Genomic DNA, 17,763 nt, shown 5'->3' on the forward strand with positions numbered 1-17,763 from the left:
TAACCACTGTAGCATCAACAGAGGCCACCGAACATCATGTGCCCCCTGACCTGATGTCAGAAGACGTATACATCACCAACGTAGTCTTGTTGTCAGAAATATTTACCTGGTTCAAATTATGAGGAAACAGAAAATTCCACAATAAGAAATATTCTATAGACAACTGACTGATATTCTTCAAAAAAGCCAAAGACATTAAAAAAGGACTACTCTAGACTTAAAACCTAAACGGGCAATGTATGAACAGTGCAAAGTATAAACATTAAATGGGTTCTGGATGAAAATTAAACAGTCCCATTAAAAAGTGAGCAAGGCTGGATGTGGTGGCTCAAGCCTGTAATCCCAGCACTTTGAGAGCTGAGGCAGGAGGATCGCCTAAGCTCAGGGGTTTGAGAACAGCCCGGGCAGCTTGGTGAGACCTCGTCTTTTCAAAAAATCAAAAAATAAGCTGGGCGTAGTAGAGCTCGCTTGTAGTTCCGGCTACTTGGAAGGCTGAGGCAGAGGGATTGCCTGAGCCCAGCAGGTCAAGGTTGTGGTGGCCATGAGCATGCCACTGCATCCAGTGCACTCCAGCCTGGGCAACAGAGTGAGACTCCAACTCAAAAAAAAAGGTGGGCAAAAGACCAGGCATGGTGGCTCACACCTATAATCCCAGCACTTTGGGAGGCTGAGGTGGGAGGATTGCCTGAGTCCATGAGTTTGAGACCAGCCTGGGCAACTTGGCGAGACCTTGGCTCTACAATAAATAAAAAAATTTAGCCAGGCATGGTGGTGCATGCCTATAGTTCCAGCTACTTGGAAGGCTGAGGTGGAAGGATTACCTGAGCCCAGCAGGTCGAGGCTGCTGTGGCTGGAAGCGTGCCACTGCCCTCCAGCCTGGGCGACAGAGTGAGACTCCAATTCAAGAAGAAGAAAAAAAAAAGGGCAAAAGACATGAATAGACATCTCAAAAGAAGATATACAGGTAGCCAACAGACTCATGAAAAAGTGCTCAGTCACACTAATCATCAGAGAAACAGAAATCAAAACCACACTGAGATACCATCCAACCCCATAAGAATGGCCATCATTAATAAAACAAACAACAGATGCTGGCAAGGATGCGGAGAAAAGGGAATGCCTCTACACTCCAGGTGGAATGCAAACTAGTTCAGTCTCAGTTAAAATAGTGTGGTGAATTCTAAAAGAACTAGACCTCTCATATGACCCAGCAATCCCCCTACTGGGAATATACCCGGAGGAACTCAAATCATTCTACCAAAAAGATACCTGCACACACGTTTATTGCAGCACTATTCACAATAGCAAAAACATGGAACCAACTGTGCTTGCTGCCCATTGAAACTGGACTGGATAAGAAAAACGTGGCACATACACACAATGGAATATTATGCAGTCATAAAGAAGGACAAGCATATGGATGTCACAGCAACTTGGATGGATTTGGAGTCTATCATACTCAGTGATCTATCACAGAAACGAAGAACTGAGTACCACATGTCCTTATTCATGAGTGGACTCTGAACATTTACCATAATACTCTAAGAAAGGGATTGACAGTAGCAAGACGCTACTTGTGGGGCAGGGGTGAAGGGACACCTCCATAAGGGTCCTTGATCTCAAACCAGGCAGTGTGGGGAACCATGGGAGGCCCAAACTTTGACCTGTATGATGTCCACTTGTATACCTAATCCTGAATTGTACCCCCCATCTTTAAGATCAAATATAAAAAGAAAACAAAAAAGAAAAAAACAAATGGACATCATACAAAACATATCTCTGAGGCAGGCTGGGAAAATTGGAAAATGAACTGTTTATTAGATACTGTGTTACTGTTCATTTTCTTGGGTGTAAAATAGTATTCGTGAGTATGCAGGGGAATGACCTTCAGAGATGTCCGCTAAGGTATTTGGGGACGAGGTGTTGTAACTTTTGTAGTGTCTGTACTTTACCTTCAAATGGTTCAGCAAAATAAGTCCGCATACTGCACTACATATGTGTGCACACTATATATATATTAATGCACACAAAATACATATAAAGAAAATAAATGTGGCACAATGTCAACTTGGGTATGACAGGTGAGCTGGTTCATTATATGCTTCTTTTAATGCTGCAACAGAGTCAACTATTTTTTCTAACATTGGGCAAAGTAAGTACTCTTGTTTTTCATGACATGCATGTAATCTTTCTCATTAGCTCTCCAACTTGAATATTTCTACTCACTTGGGGTTTAAGTTTGGGAGAAGTAGAAGACGAGATTTATGTTTTAATTCATGGAATGAGAAATTAGTTGTGAGGCTACAGAGATCCAACATCCTCAAACGGTTGTGAGTCTGGAGTCAGAGAGCTGCCAAGTTCCAGAATAGAGCTGTTTTCTTTTTTTCTTTTTTTTTTTTTGAGTTGGAGTCTCACTCTGTCACCCAGACTGGAGTCCCGGCCACTGCAGCCTCGACCTGCTGGGCTCCGGCGATCCTTCCGCCTCAGTCTTCCAAGTAGCCGGAATTACAGGCGCGCGCTACCACGCCCGGCTCATTTTTTATTTATTGTAGAGATGAGGTCTCGCCAAGTTGCCCAGGCAGGTCTCGAACCCACGGACTCAGGCAATCCACTCACCTCAGCCTCCCAAAGTCACGGGATTCCAGGCTGAGCCACCGAGCCTGGCTGAGCTGTTTTCTTTTAAATGACCTCACCAAACTATGCCATTTGCAATTTTTAAATGGCTTGCAAATTATACAGTGAGAACATCGTTTTCTTTTATACACAATTTCCTTCCACGGCAGGCCTGCTGCTTCTGAATATGTGTACTTCATCAGGACCCCTATGGTCTTATTTCACGTTGACAAGTTTGTGCTGCTACGGAGCACTGCACTTTGGCACAAAAGAGTAATTCAACAAATACTAGTTGATAAAAGACATAGGTAAAACAGAGATCTAAAGTGAAGATTTTCAAGAGAAACTGTAAAAGCATTTAAGCATGTAACAATGTGGCTTCTCTAATATGGGTAGTAGTAGGAGAGGAGGAACCAACTTATAATAACACTTTAGGCCGGCACGATGGCTCATGCCAGTAATCCCAGCACTTTAGGAGGCCGAGGTGAGAAGACTGCCTAAACCCAGGAGTTCAAGACCAGTCTAGGCAGCATGCTGAGACCTCGCCTCTACAATAAATCAAAAATTTGGCCCAGCGTGGTCGTGCATGCTTGTAGTTCCAGCTACTTGAGAGGCTGAGGTAGCTGTGATTGTGCCACTGCATTTCAGCCCGGTGACAGATTGAGACTCAGACTTAAATAAACACACAGATAAAACTTAAAAGATGTGATTGTTAGTCATATTGGCCTTTGTCAGAGGGTTGGGAGAAGTCTCTGGAATATAAAGTAAATAGAAAAGGAATACGTTTCTGAAATATAAATTTCATTACTTTGTATCAGCAGCCACAGTTCAATCAGATGCCTGGCTGAGTTATTTGTTTAAACTTAATATGTTTGCTATAAAGTTCTGTTCATGAATAGAATTCTGTAAATCAGTGATTACATTTTATGCCTTAATTGAGCACTTAAAAATTCAAGGTACATGAATTATTTTTGTAAGTTATATTAAAAGCCTATTGTAACCTATGAGTTTATAAAAAATGAATCAAACTCTTTTCCTGAGATAAACTTTTTACTTTTATTGCAAGGTAGCTATTTTAGTCATATTTGCTATGGGGCTTAAAATAAAATCTGTCCGATGACCAGGTACGGTGGCGCACGCCTGCAATCCCAGCACTTTGGGAGGCCGAGGCAGGAGGACTGTTTGAGTCCAGGAGTTGGAGACCAGCCTATGTAACACAGTGAGACTCTGTCACTACAAAAAAATAAAAAATAAGCATGGCATGGTAATGTGCACCTGTAGTCCCAGCTACTTGGGAGGCTGAGGCAGAAGGATTGCTTGAGCCCAGGAGACTGAGGCTGCAGTGAGCAGTGACCGTGCCACTGCACTCAGGCTTGGGTGACAAAGTGAGACACTAACTCAAAAATAAAAAAAGTCAGAAATTAAAGGTAAATATTTTACTATAACTGAAAAACTGAAGCATGTTTGAGAATTTCTAATTAGGACTAATGGTGTTAGTGCTTCAAATGAAAATAATTAGGGCAACAGAAAGAAATTATTCTTCTCGGATCAGTCTTGAGGACTGAATAATAATCACCTTAAAGGAGCTTTTCATCTTTAAATGAAGATAAATTAAAAGAGTAACTAGGACTTGCTACTGCAGTACCAATACCTATTAGCACAGAACCAAAGCTAGAGTAGAAAACTCCCCTTTATAATTTACTGGGCAATTTTTATGAACTCATTTTTTGTGTGTCTGGGGCAAGAAGAAAAACCAGACAAATCACTCAGAGATGAGGTATCTTTGGAAAATTTAATTTGGACCATATTTTCTTCCTCTTGCTGAAAACATCGAATATCCCCATACATTTTGGGTTCCACAGCTTACAAAGAGGCAGTGGGTTTCCCACAGTTACATACTATTCCCAACTTTCTATAGAAAGATAAGACATTCTCCAACCTGACTTTTGAGCATTTCCTAAAAATGATTTAAAGGTTCCTTACAGTAAATGGCAAGTAAAACAAAGTAAGGCTTTATTTTCTCCTTTTCCCCTTTTTATGTACTGCATGTTGGAGGAATAAGGAAGGAAGACTAGTTACGAGTGTGGGTACCCTGGGGATTGCTGCTGGGTCCTCCAAGGTGTACCCACATCACTGAGGCCCTGATGCGCCCCTGCACCGAGGAACCTGAGAAGGATAAATGATGAACAGCCTATCACAGGCATGTGGAGCTGGCACAGCACAGGTGGGACTGGGGGCTCCCTGGTTCTTCTCGGTGCTCACAGGGCTGCTGGCCTTTAGGAGTAAGAAAGGAGTTAGGACCAACCCATGACCAGAGGTCTCCCACCTGGTACTGCTGTACCACAGGTTCACGTCTGCAGGCCTTACCAAGTACACTTACAGACTAAATGTATTTACTGGAAACAAAACAAGAAAAAAATGCCTTAACTAACCCTTGTATCAAATTACTAGAATGAAAGCAAAAGAATGTCTGATAAGACACCTTTTCTATGTCAGATGAAAACAACATCCTTGCAAGATAATCTTAGCAAGCAATGTATATTTGTTACTATATGCTTTTGCCTAGTACACAACTTTCTTTAATTGCATCACCTGAACCCTTGTCATTTTTCAAACTTATAGTTCATTAGCTTAAAAAAAGGGTAAGGCAGCCAAACTTAACTAATTTTGGTTGCAGAAAAACATCTCAGACATTAACCTTCATCTTCTCAAGTGTTAAGAGCACATGATTAAAAGATAACAGTTCCTTAACAGGAAACTAAGCAGCTATTGTCATCAAATATACCTCTAGTAAATACAGGGCCCCCTCATAAATATAAAATTAAATTCTTTTGAGGAATAGGTTTCTGATTTTCATTATGCAGGATTTATATTTATTCTTTATATTTTGTAGTAAAAAAATGTGTGGTCTTTGCATCTTTATTTTCATACACAAGTGGTATCTTCATCTCAGCAGGCTCTCACATACATATGGCAGGGTGGGTTTGGCTTGTTTCAGAAGGGGAGGCAGCCAGGCGTCTTGTGCTCTCAGAATCCTTGCAGAAACTCCTGGAGCTGGGTGACAATTTCTGTGTCCACCGTTTCCATGAGGGACTGGAAGCCTTGTTCTCCTAGTAACTCCTGCTGTGCCTTGAGCTTCTCATAGATGAACTGTTGCAGTGACACCGTGTGCACAGGGTCCTTCAGGGCCAGCTGTGGGAGAGAGAGAAGCCAAACTGTATCAAGGGAGCAAAACAAGTTACTCTTACATGTAATTTACTAAGTTCTTTGCAATTTCTTCCACAGTAACAAAACTGTTTCTGCCTCCCTTCTGTTTTTGAGTTGGAGTCTCACTCCGTCACCCACGCTCACTGCCACCCCAGCGTCGACACGCTGGGCTCAGGAGATCCTTCTGCTCAGCCTTTCAAGTAGCCAGAACCACAGGTGTGTGCTACCATGCCCAGCTAATTTTTTGATTTATTGTAGAGATGAGATCTCGCCAAGTTGCCCAGGCTGTTCTCGAACCCGTGGGCTCAGGCAATCCCCTCACCTCGGCCTCCCAAAGTGCTGGGATTACAGGCTTGAGCCACTGTGCCCAGCCCTGCCTCCCTTCTTAACAGGGATTCTGAAATAGTCTCATAGTGAAAACATTTGTCAAAGAAAATTTCACTCAAATATTCTAATCTCAATTTCCTAAGGCCCCTTGAATGTAAGTTTTCTGATTAGCTCAGTTTCTCAGGAGTTGAGGGTTCATTTACTTAAAGCATCAAAATGTGGTAGAAAATATCCTAAAAGGAATAGAACATGCTAAAAAGCATTTAAACACCAGGTCCAAGACTCTCCTTAGGACAGCCAGGACCTCTACTGGGGCAACTCAGCGATGTGTTCTTAGGACAGAGGGAAGAGACACCGTCTGCCCTACCCTGGATTGCTATTGGTAGGTGTACTTGTAGCTGAAAAAAAGGGGAAAAATTAACTTACTCCTCTTCCCTCACTGGAATATTTGGAAAACAAACTAAGTATAATTACAGAAAACAACCCATAATTCCACCCCCAAAGATAACAATAACAACAAAAAGTACTTTGGTTTCATTTAGTCTTTTCTATGCCTGTTGTGTGTACATACACACATATATATTAACACATGATTAGCATTGCTCTTTGCATTTATATTATTAAGAAAAATTCTAACACTTTAAGCTTTTTTTTTTTTTGACTCGGGGTCTTGTTCTGCCATCCAGGCTGGAGTGTGGGGGCCCAGTCATGACTCGAAGCAGCCTCAAACTTTTGGCCTAAAGTGGTCCTCCTGCCTCAGCCTCCCAAGTAACTGGGACTAGAGGCATCTACCTCCATGCCAGGCTAGTTTTTTGATTTTTTTTGTAGAGATGAGATCTTGCTTTCTTACCAAAGCTGGTCTCAAACTCCTGACTTAAAGCAATCTTCCTGCCTTGGCCTCTAAAAGTAGTGGGATTACACGCATGAGCCATCACGCCTGGCCACACTTTAAGAATTCTAAATCTATTTGTGATGCAATTTTTTTTCTGTTATAGGCATGTTTAATGTGATCATAGCATAGCTTAAATCAGTTTTTACTATGATTCTGCTGAACAGTTTATCACAAACACTGTTCCAAATTACTATGTATACAGTAGTATAACAACATTTCTTCTACATACCAGCTTATGTTTTTAGGACAAATATATCTATTTCAGAAGAATTACTAGATCAAAGGAAGCAGACAATTTTATGACTCCTGATTCATATTATCAAGTTGTTTTCCCTATGGTTTTTACTAATGCAAAAGCTGCAAAAATGTTTTGGCTTCTGAAATTGTTGTTACCATCGGTATTATCACGATTTAAATGCTTTATAATTTGCTAATTGAAAAATAACACCCTGAGCCCGCAGGTTTGAGACCCTGCGGCAACTTGGCAAGACCTCATCTCTACAATAAAATCAAAAATTAGCCGGGTGTGATAGCGCATGCCTGTAGTCCCAGCTACTTGGAAGGCTGAGGCAGAAGGATCGCTGGAGTCCAGCAGGTCGGGGCTGCGGTGGCCGGGAGCGTGCTACTGCACTCCAGTCTGGGTGACAGAGTGAGACTCCAACTCAAAAAAGAGAAAAATAATACATTGTTGCTATAAGCTGCACATCGACCTCATTATCAGTATAACTGCACATCTGCAAGGCCTTAAGTTAAGTACATGAGTTCTGTGCCCCTTACGGCTGCATAGAAATCCTTCTCTTATTGACATTCAATTTTGTTCTAGGAAGATAAAGCAGCTGAATTATATTCATACCTGCTGTTTGAGCAATGTAAACAAATTTAAAAAATAATGACCACAAATAGAAAAGGCAACTGAGAAGCAGAGACATGGGTGCCATGAAACTGAAATTAAGCCCTACATATAACCATTTCAGGGGCGCATGATATACCTAAGGCAAGATAATTTCAATACTCATTTCCCTGGAAGAGATATAAAAGAAAGAACACCAAGAAGAACTGTAGGCACAAAGGCTTGTGTCCATAGCCCAGAGCCATCATTCTACAGAATGCACAGAAATAGAAGACAAATGTTTGCTCACTGAAGCATCCTCCAGTAATGTCCAATATTATTTTAATTACCAAGAAATTGACCACTTACTAAAAAGGATGTGGACTTTGTTGAAACATTGCTGAATTGTTCATAACTAAAACTATCTGCTATGATATGAGTAAAAAGCAGTTGAGCTTAAAATTCATGTTCACTAAGTCCCTTCCAATTAAAATGCTGTTTCAATCTGCTGTAAGAAACTTTAAGCAGTTAACTTATAACACCTCCATACTTTAATTTTCAACAGATTAATAGTGTCACCATAAAAAGACCCACCAGATATAGCATAACACTATATCAGTATTATATAAAACAAAGTGTAGTAATCAGTCATGTGACGATTCACTGCATTAATCTCCTTTGGAAAGAGAGTTGTGGAGGGAAAAGGCATCTCTAAATATACCTTAAAAAGGTCTTTCAAAAGCAAACTTTTTTTTTTTAACCAAAAAACACCTGTTAGCAAATAAATGTATATTTTGGCTTGTGGTAGTCATTCAGTAATCACAGGTACTAATGTGGCTTGTGGAAGTCATTCAGTAATCACAGGTACTAATACCTTCTTTGAAAAAACATTCTGTGAGATCAGCTGATCAGGTAATTATGTAAAGAAGAATCATGACTGCACATCCCCTAAAGATCTAGGCATCATTTCTTTGAATGTGATAGTGCCAACGGTCACCAGAATTAACAGACACTGAAGTCACTAATAGCATTTTCAAAGAACTTAACTATTACCTTATACAAATATGACCACCTCACTTATAAGCTTATTAATCTGATTTGGTGTGAAAAATACAGAATGCCTACCAAGTTTACCAGGGAGTATGTTTTTGAGAAAATAATTAGTTTTCTATGTAGTAAATAAATTCTAAACCTGCTGTTGGAACAAACATATACTGCAAAGATAGATGTAATGAAGATATCATTTCCAAAATAATAGAGTAAAATATTAAAAAATAGAATATTTTTTAAAAATCTATTCCCAATAAATACATCTAAGAACTTAGACCTTATTTACAAAACAAACAAAGATAGAGAGATGATAATAAACTGACTAGAGACTCAGCACCTAAAGAGTTATTAATACATGGCGTGAGTTCCCTGGCTTGCCTCTTGTATTTCAGACTTGGAGGTAAAGAAGCCAGCAGCCAGGAAACGGCAACCAGCACAGACAAAAAGTTCCAGCCAAAGCCTGCTCTCTCTAGCCAAAGGACCAGAAAAGGGACAGCTTAGCAAGAGAGAAAACTTTTAGACAGTAACTGGTCTACCTCAGCCAAACACCTGAGGCCTCAGCCCACTCATGCCAGGCTGTTGAAAGGATTCAAGTCACCTATTTCTCTCTCCCTCTCTCTCTTTTTAAAAAAAATTTATTGTAGAGATGAGGTCTCGCCAAGTTGCCCGGGCTGGTCTCGAACCCGCGGGCTCAGGCAATCCACTTGCCTTGGCCTCCCAAAGTGCTGGGATTACAGGTTGAGCCACCAAGCTGGCCATAATCATTTTCTTTTCTTTTCTTTTCTTTTTTGAGTTGCAGTCTCATTCTGCCACTCACGCCATCGCACCCAGCTAATTTTTGATTTATTGTAGAGATGAGGTCTCGTCAAGTTGCCCGGGCTGGTCTCGAACCCATGGGCTCAGGCAATCTATTCGCCTTGGCCTCCCACAATGCTGGGATTACAAACTGAGCCACCGAGCCCAGCTTACCTATTACCCGAGGAACCCAGACTCTCCCCTTTTACACTGGGAGATATCAGTTGGGGCCTAGTGGGGAACTCAGTCTCCTACACCCACCTGGAAGTAATAAGGTGGCACCCCCAATTGCTTCCCCTGCCACAGCAGGGTCAGAAGCAGCCACCTAAAATGAAAGGTTTAAATAAGATTCAGAGTTTTAGAATACAATACCAAAAATGTTAACATTTAAACAGAAAATCACTCAAAACACCAAAACAGGGCAGAGGCAGGAAATAAGTGAGTTCATAAAAAAGCAACTTGAGAGACTCTTGTAGTGATAGAAATGTTTTGTCTTGACTCTTACCAATGCCAGTATCCTGGCTGCGATACTATAGTACAGTTTTGCAAGATGTTGTGCTTGGAAGAAATTGAGTAAAAGGTACACATAATCTCAACATTAAAAGTATACTTACGGGGTCTTTCTTCTTTTGAATCACTCATAGCACTGACACCTATCATACCACTGTGGTAGCCAAGGCACTTGAATCTTGGATACGTACGTTAAGTCCTCATTTAACATTGTAGAAAGATTCTTGGAAACTGTGATTTTAAGTGAAACAACTCATAACAAAAAACAATTATTTTTTTCCTCATCAATACTATAACAAAATGAAATGGAAGGATCTGCTGTGCTCCATTTCACTTAAAGTCGCAATTTCTAAAAACCTGTTGGCGACAATAAGTGAGAACTTACTGTATTTGGACATTGCAACAGGAAAGAACATTATACACCTACATACCTTATCATGCCTACTAAGCACTAGCTCACCAAACTGGGGGATCAGATTCCTAGAGTCATCGTATTCTAACCGACGCCAAAATGACACTGTGATTTTTCTGCCACCTCCAGTTGCCTCAAAAGTCCACAGAACTGCCAGGCTCGGTAGCTCAGCCTGTAATCCCGCGCCTTGGGAGGCCGAGGTGAGTGGATTGCCTGAGCCCGCAGGTTCGAGACCCGCCTGGGCAACTTGGTGAGACCTCATCTCTACAATAAATCAAAAAATCAGCCGGGTGTGGTAGCGCGCACCTGTAGTTCTAGCTACTTGGAAGGCTGAGGCGGAAAGATCGCGGGAGCCCAACGGGTCGAGGCTGCAGTGGCCGGGAGCGGCCACTGCACTCCAGTCTGGGCGACGGAGTGAGATTCCAACTCAAAAAAAAAAAAAAAAAAAAGTCCACAGAACTTAATCCCATCATACCTACTCCAATTTTCATTTTATTTCTGACAGAGACACCTGGGAATGTTTGGATCCATTAGGTTTTTGGTTTTTTTTTGGAGTCAGGGTTAGTGAGTTTCCCACCTTGGCCTCCTGAGTAGCTGGGACTACAGGTGTAGTCTGTAGTACTGCCACTACCATTCAACCTTTCAAAAGTACCTAAGGACCTTCTCTTTTCCCAGACCCTTTTTTTTTGAGATGGAGTATCACTCTGTCGCTCAGGTTGGGGTGCAGTGGCATGCTCCCGGCCACCCCAGCATCGACCAGCTGGGCTCAGGTGATCCTTCTGCCTCAGCCTTCAAAGTAGCTGCAACTATAGGCTCAAACTACCATGCCTGGCTAATTTTTGATTTATTGTAGAGACGAGGTCTCACCAAGTTGCCCAGGCTGGTCTTGAACCTATGGGCTCAGGTAATCCACTCATCTCGGCCTCTCAGAGGCCAGCCTTTTCCCAGACCCTTTTTATGTTGCTCTGATATTCTACAACATTTGCTGTGATTATTAGTTCTAATACATTTTTGCACAAATTCCTTAGTATTAACATTTCCTACAAACGGGTTTGTGTCATCTGTAAATAAAGACAGTTACTTCTTCCTTTCCAATGTGGACGGCTGTAATTTAACTCTATTGCCTGACTGTATAGACCAGAGCCTTCAGTACTATAATAGCAAAGGCAAGAGTGGACACTATTTCCTTGTGCCCAAACTTAGGAAGAAAGCATTCAGTCTTTTGCCACTAAGTATGATGTTTACTGTAGGTTTTTTTGTGGATGCTCTGTAGATGCCTGGATGAAAATGTAGATGCCTTGTATCCCAAGTCTGTTAAGAGTTTTTGGCATGAATGAGTACTGGATTTTGTCAAATGGCTTTTCTGCATCTGTTCTGTTGTGATCATGTAGCCATATTCTTTATTCTATTAATATGGTGTACTAGATTAGTTTTCAGATATTAAGACAATCCTGCAATCTTGCGATAAATTCCATGTAGTCATGGTATATAATAATTGTTTTACATGTTGCTGGATTCAGTTTGTTGATGTTTTCTTAGAGATTTTAAATCTATATGCAGGAGGGACACTGGTCTGTAGTTTTCCTTTCCTGTGAAACCTTTGTCTGGCTTTGGTGTCAGAGTGACATAAGTATCATAGAAGAAGTGAGGAAACGTTTCACCCCTCTTTATTTTCTGGAGAAATTGTAGAATATTGGTATTAATTACTTAAATATTTGGTAAAAATTCACCAGTGAAGTCATTTGTGCCTGGATTTTTCTTTGTAGGAAGATCTGTAATTACTACTTCAATTTCTTTACTTGTTAAAAGCCTATTTAGTTTTCTATTTCTTTTTGAGTAAGTTTTGGTGAGTCAGACACTTTGAAAAACTACTTACACTTCCATCACCTCTAATGAATAGGTTATATAAATATACTACTTGGAATGTTCTACAAGTGTTCTCTCAAATGTGGGAAGTCTGCTAATCAAAGACCTGGCTAACAGGATTTCTACTGCGTTCCTTCTAGTCTTGTTAAAATCTTCAAGAATGAATATTTTAATTAATTTATTTTACTTTTAGATTCAGGGAGTACACATAAGTATTTGTTACATGGATATATTGCATTGTGATGGGGATTGAGTCTCTGGTGGCCCATTCCCCAGATAGTGAATACTGTGCCCTGTAGGTACTTTCTGAACCCTAATTTCCCTGCCCTATCAAGAACTAATATTTTAGTTCTTCTTCTTCTTTTTTTAAAGAGATGGGGTCTTGTTCTGTCATTCAGGCTAAAGTGCGGTAACACATTCACAGCTCACTGCAGGCTCCAAATCTGGAGCTCAAGTGATCATCCTACCTCAGCCTCATGATTTATAGGCATGCACCACGACACTTGGCTAATTAAAAAAAAATTTTTTTTTGCTGAGACAGAGATCACACTATGTTGTCCAGACTGGTCTTGAACTCCTGGCCTCAAGTGACCCTCCCATCTCAGCCTCACAAAGTGCTGGGATTACACATGTGAGCCACCCGATCTGGCCTAATATTTTAGATATTCTTAATAAAAAAGTTATTTAACTCCCCCCAGCATACACCATTGACCTTTTCTGAATTTCATTTAGTGTTATGGACTGAATTGTGTCCCTCTCACCAAATTCATTTGTTGAAATTCTAACCCCTAATGTGATCACATTTGGAGATATTTGCTTACATGTATACATTCAAGGAAATAAAAACCTGCTATAAGCAAAAACAAAGACAGTAGTATACAGGCTCAATCGACACACTGGCATCAACGGGAAGAGACAGAAAACTATTAAAAATAGACCCAGGCTAAATAAAATGTGTGGTACTCTGGATTGAATCCTGGAATTAAGAATATTAGTGGAAAAACTGGTGAAATCTAAACAAAAAATGTGAGGCCCAGTGTGATGCTTACACCTGCCATCTCAGCACTTTAGGAGGCTGCGGTGGGAGGATTCCCTGAGGCCAGGAGTTCAAAACCAGCTTGGGCAACATAGTGAGGCGTCACCTCTACAAAAAAATCAAAAAATAAATTAGCCAGGCATGGTGGTATGCACCTGTAGTCCCAGCTACTCAGGAGGTTGAGGTGGAATGACTGTCTGAGCCCAGAAGGTTGAGGCTATGGTGATCTGTGAGCATGCCACTGCACTTCACCCTGGGCAACAGAGTAAGACCCCAACTGAAACAAACAAAAACAAACAAATAAATAAATGTCTGGAGTCTCAGTAATGTACCACTGGTGGCTTCTGAGTTTTGATAAACGTACAATGCACATTTGATACACGTAATATAAGATGTTAACATTAGAGCAAACTGAGTGGGGCACATGGGAACTCTCTGAACTATCTTTATTACTTTACTGTAAGCCTAAAAGTATTCCAAATTAAAATGGCTATTAGCCGGGCTCGGTGGCTCAGCCTGTAATCCCGTGCCTTTGGGAGGCTGAGGTGAGTGGATTGCCTGAGCCCGCGGGTTCAAGACCCACCTGGGCAGCGAGACCTCATCTCTACAATAAATCAAAAAATCAGCTGAGTGGTAGCGCATGCCTGTAATTCCGGCTACTTGGAAGGCTGAGGCAGAAGGATCGCCCGGAGCCCAGCAGGTCGAGGCTGCGGTAGCCGGGAGCGGCCACTGCACTCCAGTCTGGGCGACAGAGTGAGACTCCAACTCAAAAAAAAAAAATGGCTATAAAAAAAAAATGGATTCAGGAATCACAAAAGTACATTTCTTTGTGGCCATTTGGTATAGAAACAAGCTCTTCTACAACTGATATCTCAATTAGCTTACATAAATGTGTGATTATACAATTTTTAAGCAGCTAGTCTGGGAGGTTCATTTTCGAGACGAGAATATCTGATGTCGCCAAGCTCTGAGTGACATCCGAGGTTGGATTTTCTCAAGTTAATGATATCAGTGGAACTGGAATACTCATCTCCAAATTCTTAGTTTTGTTCTTTTTCTGTTACTTCCATATGCCTGCCCCCTATTCTTGCCCTCCAGGGAAGTACATGAGCATTTGTGAAATATTTCCATTAAAATGGTTAAGATAAAATTAGGAACCTTAAGAGGCTTCAGTTATTAGTGAAGGATAATTACCCAGAATTCCTAACTCTGATATAATGCCAGATAAATAAAGTTTTAATAGCCTGACTCATTTCAAAAGTCCATACATTGGTTTTTAATGTGCAAGTGACTCAGTATTGCTTGGTTTAAAATTATTACTCTAAGACAGAATGGTTCTGGTTGAACTGTGTATCAGTTCCCCCTGCTGGTAATTACAGCCTTTTGACATACACTTCGACTCATGAAGTATTTGGTTTTTAAAGGGAGAACTAGAGATTAGCTCCTATGGTGCTACTTACCAGAACGCTTATTTCTTGTTCTTTGAGATTTTTATTCCTTGAAACAAAGTTTTCCATTATATTTCAATGCATTAATAAGCAATTTTACCCAGCAAGAATTCAGTGAAGATAAATCTTTCATTTCCCTTAAGTTATGTGGTATATCATGTCATTATTCACTTTTTAAGCCTCTATATACCCTTTGACAACTTTTCAGAAACTACTTACTGTAAAGCTATTTCAGAGAGAATTTTGCTAAGGAGAAAAAGTGTTTTCTACCCTAGAAAAATGCAGAACATTTTTGTAAGAATAATAATATTCTTTCCATGAAACTTGGCAAATTATTCATACACACACTCAGCATGTAACAGACCAAAAATCTTAAAGAAAAATTATCTACAACAATGTACTTAACCACGTGCTATTCAAAAATTCCTTAGTCTGATAAAATATCTTTGGTTTAAAGATTCCCTTTTCTGATCTCGAATTGTTTTGCAACTTGTAACTGTCAATTTCTGAAATATATCTAAAATATCTAAATTTCTAAAATCTGTTGAATATAAACTCTCCTAACTTGGTGGCTTAATAAACAGTTATGAGTTTGGCTGATGCCAGACAGAACCTACTTTATTACTAAGGCACAGAAAAACAAATTCAATCACCAAATTGCAACCATTGTGGAAACTCAAGCTGTTCTTTGGGGAGCTTGGATTACAATCTCTAAATCATAAGCTTGTACGTTAAAGAACCGTTTCACTGCTACATCTAGAAATACTGGGACCTAGATTTCACGAAATAAAAATGATGGTGCATACAGGTGTGTCTCAATTTAAGCAATTAGCTAAAGTAATTATTTCAAGCCTGGATCTGAACATCTGCTTATTTCTTCACATGTGTTTCAATATGCAATGATCTTCATCACAGCAATTACATAGGAGTCAAAATATAATACCCACATTTACTAAACTCCAACCACAAGTGAGGCTTATGTGAGAAACAGGGTAGGCTATTTACATACATAATTTTATTTAAAACTCTAATGATAAAGGAGGAAAGGGAACCCTTGGTAATGTCACAAAGTCCTTTATACAATAACAACAGTGGTTCTCACCCTTGGCAACACAATGGGAATCATTTGAGGAATTAAAAAAAAATTGCTGATGTTTAAGTCTCACTCCTAGTGATTCTTATTTTAACTAGTCTTATTTTAACTAGCTCCAGGCACCATGACATTTTAAAAGCTCCCCAGGTGACTGTGTTGTTCATCCAAGAATAAAAAACACTGCTGGCTGGGCACAGTGGCTCAAGCCTATAATCCCAGCACTTTGAGAGTCTGAGATAAGAGGACTGCCTGAGCCTGAGGGTTAGAGACCAGCCTGGGCAACATGGCGAGACCTCATCTCTACAATAAATCAAAAATTAGCCGGGCGTGGTAGTGCGCGCCTGTAGTTCCAGCTACTCGGAAGGCTGAGGCGGAAGGATCGCCAGAGCCCAGCAGGTTGAGGCTGCAGTGGCAGGCAGCGTGCCACTGCACTCCAGCCTGTGCGACAGAGTGAGACTCCAACTCAAAAAACAAAAAACAAAAGTTCTTAAGCTGGTAATTATAAGCTTTTTAAACTTAAATCCTAATTACTACCACTTAGCTTGCTGAAACATTCCCAGCTTCCTTTCTTTAATTTCAACGAGGCATTTTTGAGGTAGTTTTAATTTATACTGTGTACATACTAAAAAGTGTTGATGTCTTTTTTTAAAAATCATTCTCTGACTTCTCCACTGTCCACAAGCTTAAACGCCTTTCTGATTGGGTTTCTGTCTCCAGAATTCCAAAGAAATCCTCAAATCACAGGGTAAATAAGATTCGACATTGGAAGGAACTTTCATTTAGCCTACTTCTCCTAACTGGTTATTGCTACATATTAACAGCAACATGCATTTAATTATTATTTAACTAACCACTTACTAAATTCTTTTCATTGTTGATCTGCTGATTTTCTTGGACTTCTCTGGCCTAAAATGATCATTTCGATGACTTAGGACTTTTGTCTGTTCTTTGCCAATACTTACAACTGCATGTACCCTCTCTCTTCCCATCACACTGGCTAGAAAACACTATCTCATCACCAAACCCTTTTACTCTTCTTTCTAGGCACACAGACCACAGTTCCCAGCCAAAAGAATGTGAGCAGAATTTAGCCTGATTCTTTTTAATTTTTTTTGAGTTGGAGTCTCACTGTCACCCAGACTGGAGTGCAGTGGCCGCTCCCGGCCACCGCAGCCTTGACCCGCTGGGCTCCGGTGATCCTTCCGCCTCAGCCTTTCAAGTAGCCGGAATTACAGGTACGCGCTACCACACTTAGCTGATTTTTTTGATTTATTGTAGAGATGAGGTCTCGCTGCCCAGGCGGGTCTCGAACCCACGGGCTCAGGCAATCCACTCACCTCAGCCTCCCAAAGGTGCGGGATTACAGCTGAGCCACCGAGCCCGGCTAGCCTGACTCTTAAACCACCCCTACTCATTCTTTTCCCCCGTCTTCCAGCTAGACAGAAGGCATGTGATAAAGCCATGCTTTTCATTTTCAGTAAGTCCAGATCATCCCTCAACGACTGTGGACTTCAATGTCCACTCTCACTCTTACCTTCTTTATGCTATTCTTGAGCAAGAAATACATGGTTACATTAACTGAGATTCCGGACTTCAATGTCCACTCCTGCTCTTCCCTTTTTTATGTTTTTCTTGAGCAAGAAATACATGGTTACATTAACTGAGATTCTAGGGGTCTGTTACAG

The 17,763-nt window shown here is 40.7% G+C and overlaps 1 protein-coding gene across 1 annotated transcript in view; it reads right to left on the minus strand.

Moving 5' to 3' along the window:
- Positions 1 to 4,383: 4,383 nt before the first annotated feature.
- The window catches only part of IPO11 (importin 11), a 190,210-nt gene continuing 176,830 nt past the window's right edge, over positions 4,384 to 17,763 (minus strand). Inside the window, exon 25 of the mRNA XM_008068467.2 lies at positions 4,384 to 5,805. Coding sequence (XP_008066658.2) covers positions 5,641 to 5,805 — 165 coding nt within the window. The 3' untranslated portion in view covers positions 4,384 to 5,640. The remainder of the gene's footprint in view (positions 5,806 to 17,763) is intronic.

The sequence above is a fragment of the Carlito syrichta genome, unplaced genomic scaffold (genome assembly GCF_000164805.1).
Source record: "Carlito syrichta isolate Samal-C Ts95f unplaced genomic scaffold, Tarsius_syrichta-2.0.1 Scaffold108683, whole genome shotgun sequence".
Taxonomy (NCBI): Eukaryota; Metazoa; Chordata; class Mammalia; order Primates; family Tarsiidae; genus Carlito; species Carlito syrichta.